This window comes from Apis mellifera, linkage group LG8 (assembly GCF_003254395.2).
Source record: "Apis mellifera strain DH4 linkage group LG8, Amel_HAv3.1, whole genome shotgun sequence".
NCBI lineage: Eukaryota > Metazoa > Arthropoda > Insecta > Hymenoptera > Apidae > Apis > Apis mellifera.
In genome coordinates, this window is record NC_037645.1 from 5,311,100 (window position 1) to 5,323,279 (window position 12,180).

Here is a 12,180-nt window from a genome sequence, read left to right on the forward strand (position 1 = left end):
TTCTCGAGTCGAATCCCATTATTCCGTCCGGGATATGATTTGTTCTTCTTATTGGAGAGGAGAGAGGGGAGGAGCGCAATCTCTAACAGGGATGCCCGTGCTCTTCGTTCAACCGACGTTGAATGAAATATGCACGGTGTACTCCCTTTCTCGGGGAAAATGGCGTTAAGATTGCCAGGAGGGGTTAATTGCAAGGAAATACGATAAAGCGGACGGAAAGGGAGCTCGTCGAGACGTTGGAAAATTTATGCGAACCGTTGGGGAATAGTGAAGTTTGGTGAAACTGGATTGTGGGATAAGAGGTGTGCTACAGCAAAATTGGTCGGAGGGCATGCTTCTTTTAATAAGGATACCGATTATTCGACGAGATTATTTCGGATATTTCGGTCATTTCTGTCTTTCTTTCAAGCACGCTCTGTCTCTCTTTTTCTGTCTTTCTGAATAATCGTCGAATCGATGCAATATAAACGCAGACTTTCCTCGACAAATTTTTAAAATCGTTTCCGCTTTATTTTTGATCCACGATATCTTGATTACGAAGATACGATATACTTTTTTTACTTTCTAATATCCAAGAATGACGTTAAAATCTTGTTATAATAATGGATCATAATTGCTCTCCATTCGGAATTGTCATCGTGAATAATTGAATCAAAGGGAATGACGACACAACGAAGGTTGTTGGTTAAAAAAGAATTTGCATTTTTATTACAGTGACGTATGTTGTTATGTTATGTATATGTTACAATACACAGCGTGTTCGTTATATCTTTGAGATCTTTCACCAATCGACGATTGCACGTCTATCGACCGATTTTGATTTCGGTTCTACGCCACGCGATGGCCATCCAACCGTATTCCCTCTTCATTCCCTCCCTTTACATACCGGCCGAGTATCCCGCCCAGTTTCTCTTTATCACCTTAACTACAATTCCCAGTATATTACGCAACGTGGTATTATCTAATTTCCAATTTATTCCTGATAACATCCGTGTGGTTAGCCTATGATACAGCGAAGAGGTGTGCAATAGTCCCACAGTATCGAATGTATCGTTCCCCGCCCAAGTGCGGTTCACTGTGTAATACCATCAACGATATTGGAAAATCGCGATATCAACAATATAGCTGAACAAATACGGTGTTCCGCTTCGATTTTGGTTCATTTTCTTTTTCGAGTTTTCTTTTCTTTTTTTTCTTTTTTTTTTTCTCCTGTTAATTTTACTACGTCAAGAGACAAGCGGAATCATCAATGCTTCGATCCTAACTGACCTACTAATTTCGCTATATATAAAGAATCGTCGAAAGTTTTCTTCGAATTGAAATTTTCTTCGAATTCTTCTTCTCAAACTCTCTCTCTGTCTCTCTCTCTCGGTCTCTTTCTTTTTCTTTCCTCACTCACTCTCATTCGCAAACAAACAACGATTCGATACTGTTCACTTATGTACAAATATATACGCGTGTAACGGTATACAAGAACGGCCTGTACCTTGGTCGCGCGCGATCCATCATTGTCTGCCAGGTTGCAGGTCCCTTGGCGCGTTGCAAGCGGAAATTCAAGAATGCACTTACTCGAAACGACGCGACGGGTCGCATTGTCCCTCCCCCTCCCCCTCCCTTTCCAGGGAATACCACGCGCACGATGGTTTGCCGAGCCATTTAGAAAACACAATGCACCGTGCTACTGCCGAGGTCCGAATAGGTCCTTGCGTTGCGTTGTTTACCCGTAAATCGTCCAGCAAACGCGACGTGCCGCGTAATGAAGTTCTCTGATCCTTCGGGTTACAATTTCGCAGCCCGATTCACTGGATACACACAACACCATACATACACACACACGCACACACACGGCTGGGCACAATGATTAAACCTCGTCCCTGTTGCGTTCCACCTCCGTGTAAAGCTACATCGAACGAAGTAAAGATTCGTAGAAAATCACATATAAAACGCTCGGTTAATCCCTAGTAATCCCTAGATTCGCGGATCACTTGGCGTTTGCACAAACACGCGCACGTATTTTTTTTTTTCTTTGGCTGAACGAAGATTTCTTTATTTCTCGATACGATATCGAGAATCCCAGTTCTTATTACACAGTCAATATATGCTTCGTCTCTTCGATCGAGGGGGAAAAAAACTACCGCGAGTTTGGAGCGTTTCACGTTTGACGCGGTTTGAAAATTCGTAGAAGGTTGGATTTTCGTTCAAACGTTCGAAACCTCCACGCCTCGGGAGTTTTTCAACTTGTCTCATACGTTCAGATTCGTGTTCCCCATGTTGTTGATGAAGTTGGACTGTTGGCCGTCTTGGCTCGTCTGCCTGGCAACGTGGCCCGCCTCGCCGCTCTGTATGCTGAAGTGCCTGTACGAGATGTACTCGGGAGGGATCGGTTGCTCCCTTTTCACCGTCTCCCTTTGCTTCTTCACCTTCAGATAACCGAGGACGGAAACGAGGAGCAAAAACACGACGAATCCCATGCAGCAACCGACTATCAGGCCGAGACGCCTTGTCAGGAAGCTGCTCACGCTGCCCACGTTGTCCATCGACGAGCCGTCGCTACTGATCACAGCCTCGGGTGTCTCGAGTGTTTTCACCTCGGTGCAACGGCTCGTGGACGAATCCGCCATTTGCATATCCGACGACGACTCGAACGTCTCGTGGTTGGAGAAGTTAAATTGATCCACCGTGTCCTCCTCGAGACGTTGGCTCATCCAGTTCCCCAATCCAAACACGCAGATCAAATACCGAGTGTTTGGCAAGAGCTTGGACAATTTCGTGGAACGTGAATTCGGCTCGAGTATCTTCGCCAGCGTCTGAAACTTTTTATTTATTTTTTTTTTTTTCAAGAGAAAGGAAAAGATTACGAAGCGAAAGATTTTCGACGATAATTTTGAATTAAGAAACGAAGAAACGAGTCTGCGCAATTCTTTTTCTTTTTTACCTCCTCGATGTTCTCCACGGCGTGATAGGCCACCTGATATCCCCGGATACCCGAGTGATTTCTACTCTGCCAGGAAACCAGCACGGAGAACGGTTGAATGTCCTGGATCGCGAGTTTCAGGACGAGGGGCGCGGAACAGAAGGCGTGCGGGTCCAACTCGAGGAACACCAGGCCTCGCAATTCCGGCGGCTGTTGGCATCTCAGCAATCCGCTGTCCACGTCGTTCATTCGCAACCCACCCCCTCGATTTCGGGCAACGCCGCCCCCAACCAACTTCTGATGATCCCGAAGCCACTCCCAAAGCTCCTGGGACTCGCAGTCGCAATGCAGCGGATTCTCTGGACACGAAACAAAACGATTTAATTCTATTTAATTGAACCTGATTGGAAGAAATTGTTTTGTCTCGACAAACGTCTACGAGACAGAGATATATTCGAGGAATAAGAACGAAAGAAAGAAGAAGAAATAATATTCAGAAGAATTCATTTCGATTTACCTTCCGCGCGAAGACTTCGTATCTGCGTCTCGAGCGGCCTGAACGCGTTCAACGGTAAATTCGCTAAATAGTTCCTACTCAGATCGAGGATTCTCAGTTTCTTCAACGGTTTGAAAGCGTCAGGCGAGATGGACGATATCCAATTCCCGTATAAATGAAGCTCGGCAAGATTCTCGAGATGCTGGAACGTTGTTCTGCCCACTCCGCTGATCTGATTGTACGAGAGGTCCAACACTTGGAGAGCTTTCAGATCCGGGGGGAAATCTTCCAGCTCCTTCAACCGATTGTGCGTGAGATTAAGTATCCTCAAGTGTTCCAACCCTTTCAACCTCTCTTGCGGCAGGAAATCGAGTTCGTTCACGCTCAGGTCCAAGGTCAGTAGCTCGATCAAGCTGCGAAACGCGCTCGGCGAAACTCGAGAGATCATGTTGCTGCCCATGAACAGGTGCATCAACGCCGGGAACGCTTCGAAATCTTGGCTGGTCACTATGCTCAAATTAGTCCCCGATATGTGTATCTCTTGAAGGGCTGGATACTTTGCCTTCGAGCTGATCTCGTGTATCCTCACCAACGGATTCGCGGTGACGTTCAACCAGGTCAGATTTGGTACGTTCTGCGCGGACAACGCGACAGCCGGTATCTGGTGGAATTTGTTGGCAGCCAACTCGACCTTTCGAAGAAGGTTCGACCGGGCGAAGAAGTTTGCGGGCAGGGCGGTCAGGTGATTGTTGCTCAGATCGACGGATATGAGACGGGACAGGTTGACGCTCGCGAAACCGGAAAGGGACATGATGTAATTGGCGCGTAGATCGAGCTCCCGAAGACTGGCCAACCCGTTCATGCGTGACATGTCCACGTTCACGATCACGTTGTTGGCCAACGACAAGAACTCGATGGTGGTCGCGTTCGCGAACACCTCGTACGGGATCTCTTGGAATTGGTTCCCGTCCAGCCTCACTTCCTTCAACGCGTCCAAACCGAGGAAGAGGGAGGTGGGCAAGGTACGAAGGCGATTGTTGCTCAACAGAAGCTTGGCAAGGTTCTTGTTCTTTGAGAATATGTCCGGTGGCATTCTGTACAATTGGGAGGAATCCATGGCCAGGTGTTGAAGGGACGGCAATCCGTCCAACGAGTTTCCGTTGATCTGGCTGAAATTGTTGTACGATATTCTAAGGACTCTCAATCCCGGGATGTCGAGACGGTTCAACGTGGACGCGGTCAGGTGATTGTGCTCCAAATTTAACTCGTACAGGTTGTTCAAACCCCTGAACGCCCCGTTCTCTATCACGCTCACGGTACAGTTCCTGAGATTCAACGTTCTGATGGGCAATCCCTCCTGGAAGATCTTGTCGTGGAGCACGTTCAAGTGGTTATTGGCCAGATCGAGGACGCGAAGTCGCTTGAGGGCGGTCAACGCGTACGGGTCCAAGCGGCGCAGCCCGTTGTCCTGCAGGTAAAGTTCCTCGAGCTCGTGCAATTCCGAGAAAGTTCTGACGGTGACGTGGCTCAAACGGTTCATGCTCAGCTCGAGGAATTTGAGCGCCTGCATCGGTTGGAACGCCGTGTCCTCGATCCGCGAGATGGAGTTATTCGTGAGATACAATCGCTCGACCAGCAACAGGTCCCTGAACAAAGGAGCCTGGAGACGGGTTAATCTGTTGTGGCCGAGCCACATGATCCTTACCGACGCTTGCCCCCTCAGAGAGTCGTTGTGCAGCACGCCGAGCCCGTTGTTGTCCAATTGAATCGAGACCAACGAGCTACCGCTGTTCCCATTTTGACCAACGTCGTTCGACACTTGGAACACGTCGCCCAACACCGCGAGCAGATTACCCTGAAGATTCACGTGCTGCAGACTGTGCAGGGATCTCAAAGCGCCGGTCTCCATGTCGGTTATCGCGTTATTTTGAAGATGGAGCTCCAGCAAGGACGGCAACGGGGCGAACACGCCTCGCTTCACCTCGGTAATCTGATTGTCCTGCAGTCGAAGCTCCCTCAACGATTTCGCCTTAGCGAACGTTCCCACCTCCAATTCGCGGATGTTGTTCCCATCCAGGGACAAGGTGGACAGATTGTCGCAATGCTCGAGAAAATCGCGCGGCACTTTCTCGATGTAGTTCCCGCTCAGATGCAACTGAGCCAATTGGCTCAACGTGGCCAGACCCCTGGCGTCGATCCTCCTGATCGCGTTTTGTTGAAGATAGATCACAGACAGGCTCGTGCTACCGGCGAACGTCTCCGCGGGTATTTCCAGAATGTTGTTCTCCGCGAGGAACAACTCCTTCAACTCGGGCAGCTTCGAGAACACGCCGCGTATGTAATGGATGTGATTGTTGCTGAGATCGATCGATCTCAGCCTTTGATTCGCTCTGAACGTGTTCACGTCTAGGGATACGATCTTGTTGTGGCTCAGATCGATGGACTCGAGGTCGATCAACGAGATGAACGCGTCCTTGTCCACGAACTCGACCGCGTTGTAGTACAGAGAGAGGATCTTTAGGGACGGGCAACAACGGAAACAATTGAGCGGTATCTTTTTGAAATTGTTGCTGGTCAGATCGAGAAAGTTGAGTGCGTCTAATCTGGAATATCCGTCCTCTGGTAGCTCGGACACCTCGTTCCAGGCAAGCCTGAGAGACGTCAGGTGTTCCAATCTCCTCAGGGACGTCATAGGGAACACTCTGATCTTGTTCTCGGCCAGGTTCAGATCCGTCAGAGTGTCTTCCAGCCCTGCGAACGCGTACTCCGATATTTTTATTATCTGATTCCCCTTCAGATTCAACTTGATCAACGACAGTCCGTAAAAGCTGTAACTTGGAAGCTCGTGGACCAGATTCGCTTCCAAGTCGAGCGCTTTCAGGGAGGTCAGCGTGGCCAGTGCTTTCTGCGGCACGTGGGGAAGCCGGCCCGACACCAACGCCAACGATTCCAAGCTTTTGCCCAATCGTTTGAACGCGTCCTCGCTTATCTCGCGTATCGCCGAGTGCGATATTTGCAAATGCCTGATCTGAGAGCCGGCGGGGAACGCGACGGATCGAAGCTCCTCCACTCTTCTGTCCAGCTCGTAAACGCTCAGAGATTGAACTATCGCACCTGGAACGAGAGACATTCACATTCGTTATTCCACGTTATTCGCCGTACAGCGATGAGATCCGCTCGGACTGGTCGAACTCCATTTACTTACTGCGCTCGTGAAAAAGGCCACGGTTTTCAACGAATCGGATCTCCTTAACGGTAATAGGATTTGCTCCTGATTTTTCGTCCGAGTAATCGAACGTTCGAATTCGATCCTTGTTTTCAATGCGGGCTATTAGTCCGGATAATAGAATTCTCTTAATCGGACATTGACGAAAATTTCCATTAAATGGATCGCGGATAAGCATCGAATGGTTAATGGAGGTCTAAGTTATTCGAATTCAAAATGATCAGCAAAGATCGATCACGATATTCGTATCCCGGTTGAGAGGAGGAGGAAATCCTCGAAGCGTAATCCCTTATTTATCTTAATGTATTCGTTGGAGCAAGGTGCACGTACCTTCCCCTTCAGCTGCGTGTATCACACCGGACAAAGCGGTCCTCAGGGATTCCTCGGTGGCCCCGGCGCATTCCAGGAACAGGCCGTCCTCGAAATTGTAACAAGGACAGCCGGGCATCGTGTCGGGTGGCGGACACTTGGCGCTCCTCGCTTCCTGCGCCGTCATGCAGGCCGCCAACACCACTGAATAGATGAAACGGAAACCGTCGCGGTTGCCACCACCAGGCTTGCGCCCGCTTCGAGACGAGCCCGAGTCCCGCCACTTGCGCTTCGTCCGCGGCCAAGTCGTCCACATATTATTATTATCGCGCCGATCTGTTCCCGGCACGTCCCAAACCGCTCATCGTTTCTCTCGACGACGCTCGATGATGCTTCCCTGCGAAAAACGTGATCGTCAACGCGTCATTATGCATGTTAGACAAGATTAGATTCGATAAAGTAAGAAGGATGCGTGGAAAATTTCTCTTTTTATTATTAATAATTCATAATCGAGGGAAAGAGATATCGAAATGCCTCTCTTCGACGTGGTATCCTGTAATTGTGTATGCAACTAAGCAATTAATTTACGCGCTTTACGGTTCATTAATTTTGGTACGAGTATGCTGATAATTTATCTAGAAAACTGGGAACAGGTGGCACGCCACCTAATACTTTTTCATCGTGATTAGAGTCTACTTGTTTAATATAAGTCTAATGCGAACTTGGCAAACTCAATTTTTATATCTTGCTTTGCTTCCAGCATATTTCTTTTCCATCTTATCCATTTATCTGATCTAATTCGTATCCCAAACGTGGCGTTGTAACGATAATTGCCAGAATTCCAGCCAGACCTGGTAGTGTATCGTAATAAAGGAGCTCGAAACGTGCGTTTACATATACACTCTAAGACGAATTCTCCGTTTTTAAAACGCGCGTACGCGCTCACGTGAAACTAAACTTCGAAACGCCGTATGGTAGTACGCGGTCTGCTGATCGTTCCGTAATGGTGGGTTAATAGCTCGGTCGCGTGCCACGTTTCATCGGGTATTTTTCAACGAATCTATGTTCTTTTTTTTTTCTTTCTTTCTTTCTTTACCACTTGTATCTACGAGTTCTACGCGTTCGTATCGAAATAAGGAATATACGTGGAAATGCAATACGAATCAGCGAAAAATAGGCAGCCACCGCGAAATCGCATTCGGTCAAATTGTAATTTGCATCTCGGTAAACGATTTTCACACGAGCGCCCGCGGTTCATTGTTTCCGTGCAGCCAAGCGAAATATCCGTGTTATCCGCTCGTGTTTGCCAAATTCTAGGCTACGTTAACGATATTGCATTAATTTAACATTAGAGACGTTAATTTTGTTCCTTTGATCGGCGATCCGCAAAAAGTTAAAACCGATCCGAGTGGAAAAGTAAAAGGTTAAAGCTCGAAAGGAGCTGGAGAAAAATATATTCCGAGAAAATAATGTTGGATAATGCTGATGATAAAAAAATATACAGCCGAGCACGCACGCACGCGTTTTCGTGCGTAATTCTTCCGCAAGCTCGCCAACGGATCAGATTCAAGATCGATCGATATACCGGTGTTTTATTATCTCGTTAAGGGTGGGTCAGTCAGAAAACGTAAACATTCTCGACTTAACGAACTTTTTAAAGCTCGCCATAAGTTCTCGTGAAATTGATAATCTCACGATGATCGAGATAACGTGACAAGTTTACAAGTGGAATACGAAATACACGTGTATTTGCATAACGATGATATATAAAGATTGGAATCGTGAACCAACTTTATTTAGATTTTTCCCCACAGATTAGACATTAATTATTTAATGAATTATTATTTCTCCCTTTTTTTTAATTATAAAGGATTTCATATAGCAACGACGTGGAGACGAGCGAGGGTACAACGACGAGAATTTAATTAACAGAATGAATTCCCGATGCTCGAACTCGAACAGTACTCGACGAATGGAGGATTATAGATCGAGGGAGTAAATACCGATCCCGGTTATGCATATTTTCGTGAAGTGGGATCGTATTCTTCCCGGTGTACGACAAACACAGGGTGCAGTTGACGCGGCACAAATAGGACGGCGATGTTCTCGGGGCGAATACGATGGCATAAACGATCGGGCGGGATATAAACGTTGGTCGTTAGGCAAATGGACTTGGACCCGAGCCTCGATTCGGGGAATAAACCCCAAGATCTGTTTATGATTTCGAGTATATATATATATATATATAGACAAAAAATTTGTGTATATTTACATATCGGACAGGATCCGGCAAATTTGAATATCTTGAAAATGGATCGCGTGATTTTCGTGTGACTGTGCGAATAAACTATTCATAGGATAGGCTTTGCGTGAGGAATGGACATCCTATCCCAGTTAGGTTATTCAATTGTTGATAATGAACGATTAATGAACTGGAAATGATGAATTACAAATCTCTCTATTGTTCACACTGTCGTACTTCTTTTTTTTTTGGTAAAATATTATTACACGTTTAATATCGCGGCACGAAATGGAATGGAACGTACCCGAGCTCTCACGAATAGTTGAATGATCGGACAGGATCTAGGTCAGATAACTTTCAACGTTCCCTGTGAATCGTTTTTCGAATAGAAACGTCTCTGTCAACTGTTCCTCGTATTCTTTCATCCTCGCAAGATTTCTCTTCTCTTTCCACGGATTAAAGTGGATACAGCGATAAACGAAGGGAGGAGATTTTTAAATATTCTCGACAAACAATTTCTCGTCACGTCATGATTTTAAACGCAATCCACAAAACACGGAATATTCCATCAACGAGAGATTTTCATGTTCCATATCCAAAATCATCCTGGCGTTGATTTATAAATAAATCATCGAGTCGTCACGCAATAAAATCGAATCAATATATATTGATTTCTTTTCAAAATCAACGAATTCCTCAATATGATTCGAAGTTAAACGAGATTAAATTTAAAGAAGAAAAATTCTATTGCTCTCAATCGTTTTGTTTAACAAATTTTCCTTTCTCCATTCACCATACATTCCCCCATAACCCCATAATGTTCGTAGAGACACGGATTCACGTAGCTCCCTTACTTTCTCGTGATCCCTAAGATGAGCCGGTCGTAATTCAACCGTCCGTGATAAATCTTCGCGGCTTGGATGCCGTCACGGACGCGATGACCTGCGCCACGTTTGGAAAAATATACGGCCGGATGTCGCTTCTGGAATCCCGTTGTTGGACAGGATTTTCGATCGATGCCGAAATCCTTGGGACGCCACTTGTTAGGCTGCGCTCGAAATTACACGTTTCTGGGGCGAGCCCTTGTAAGTTTCTCGCAGATTATGGCCCGACATCGAGTTAAGGAACAAGTTTGTTAGGAGTTGTCCGCTTTACACGGAGGTTAGATCCGTTAGAGTTGGAGTACGTACGTCGGCGGTAGAAAAATCAATATCCTCTCCTGCGTTCTTGTGCGCCTCCCGCGCTTTAGGAGCTTTTTAATTAATGCACACGCGTAAGCGTGCAAAGTTTTTCAACATTTACGGCTCGCGCGTGACTGTGCTTCAAGCTTGATTACGCCGCGCTCTGTTTATTAATAATTTTTTTTTAGAGTGCCCCTAATGTCGCTCGAAACGCGTGGATTTCATTTCGAAATTAGCGCAAAGTATTTAGATCCACGCTAATCAATTTACATCCAATTTTCCTTTTTCTTTTCTCTTTGAAAAGTATCCCGATATTTGTTGCTCGAACAACTTCAACAACGTGAAATGAAGCATATTCTCTGTTCTTGTTACTTTTAACATTCGAAAAACTAGTTTAAAATAGTTTCGACGACAATTTATATATTCGGGTATAAATCTGTTCTTTGCACGATTTTTAACGTAGATTCGAAGGAAAGGGGGGGGACGACTCGTTAATTCGCTTAAGAATAAGCAGCAGCCTCGAGGATCAACTACTTCTACCGGCCTCGGGAACGTTTTAAAGTTTAAAGAGGTGGAAGAATCGACTCTCTCTCTCCCCCTCCTCCCTCCAGGATAAAAATTTTCCTGAGGCTAGGAGAGGAGGGAAGGCTGTCCGACTTTCTTGGCCTGGGAAACAGGCATGAGGCGGCGGGCACCACGTGCGCCCCATTGTTTCGCTATCTCTCGGGCTTGATTACAATTTAGCTCGAAACCACGGTGTATCGCATCTGAAACGCGGGGGTGGGAGCGGGTGCACGTGCAGGCAATACACACGTGACTATCTGAATGGCCGTGTTATTACATTCCTCGTTTCGCCGGCTATTAATACGCTCTGAGATGCGTACGTGTTATCGTGTGCCGGCGGAACGATACGAAAAGGGAAAGGGAGAGTTGAGGCGTCGTCGCTTGTTTCTCGTCGTCTAGAATGCCTCGTATGGGAAAGGACCGAAATATGGCAGGGTTTAATAAAGGACATTGGCTTCCTCCCGAACTCGAGCACAGCTGTATTGCGAGAGACACTCGTGGCTTGTTTAATTAAGCGTCGCTGCGCCGCTTAATCTTCAAATTGCATCCGCCAACGCTCGAAACGCGCCAGACGAAATTTCATACTTTTTTCGTGGAAAAAACCTTGGGCACGATGCGTCTTGGGGAAAAGAATCTACCCTTCCGTCGGATTACGGAGAATATTTGTATATAAACTGTATTTCGTGTGTCTCTCTCTTTGGCTTTTTCTACATGGTAAATACTTTTGGTAAAATTTTTATTGTATAAATTTTTAACATTTCCCTTCGAACAGACTGGTCTGGTGTACTATCTTCGTCTGAGAATGTTTTTATCGATCCACGAAATAATGAAGGAGGCTTAAAGTTAAGGTTTTTCGTATACCATGAAAATTGGGAATGGAAGAGGAAGGTATCGTTGAAGTTGCAGGAGAGAATCGTTGGTCGATTTCGAATGGACGAAGAGAATCGATAAGATTTACATTTGGAACACGGGAAATGCGCGTGAAAGCGTGAAATTTATCGTTGGTGAGGGTAGATTCCTTAAGAAAATGAAGTTTGAAGGATGGCAAACACAAATCTGGGACCGGAATCGGGGAACAAACTGTAATTCCTATTTCGTCGGTGAATCTCAAATAGCCGAAGTGCACTTGCGCTTCCATTACCGGAGTTTCGTGAAGCGGAATTGACTTTGCGTTGTAAGAGCAAGTTCCAAAGTGATCGGAATTAGGAAACGGAGAAAGGCCCTCCTCCTGTGTTCACGATTCATTAT

At 46.2% G+C, this 12,180-nt stretch overlaps 1 protein-coding gene across 6 annotated transcripts in view; it reads right to left on the reverse strand.

Moving 5' to 3' along the window:
* Positions 1-678: 678 nt before the first annotated feature.
* Positions 679-12,180, reverse strand: part of LOC725803 (protein artichoke) — a 199,594-nt gene continuing 188,092 nt past the window's right edge. For 5 of the 6 annotated variants that reach the window (XM_006561475.3, XM_006561473.3, XM_006561472.3 and 2 more), the window contains 4 exons: positions 6,967-7,342; positions 3,432-6,524; positions 2,936-3,273; positions 679-2,813 (listed from right to left, as the gene is read on the reverse strand). In XM_006561475.3, coding sequence (XP_006561538.1) covers positions 2,244-2,813; positions 2,936-3,273; positions 3,432-6,524; positions 6,967-7,261 — 4,296 coding nt within the window. In that variant the 5' untranslated portion in view covers positions 7,262-7,342 and the 3' untranslated portion in view covers positions 679-2,243. The remainder of the gene's footprint in view (positions 2,814-2,935; positions 3,274-3,431; positions 6,525-6,966; positions 7,343-12,180) is intronic. The other variant, XM_001121610.5, reaches the window with a different exon arrangement.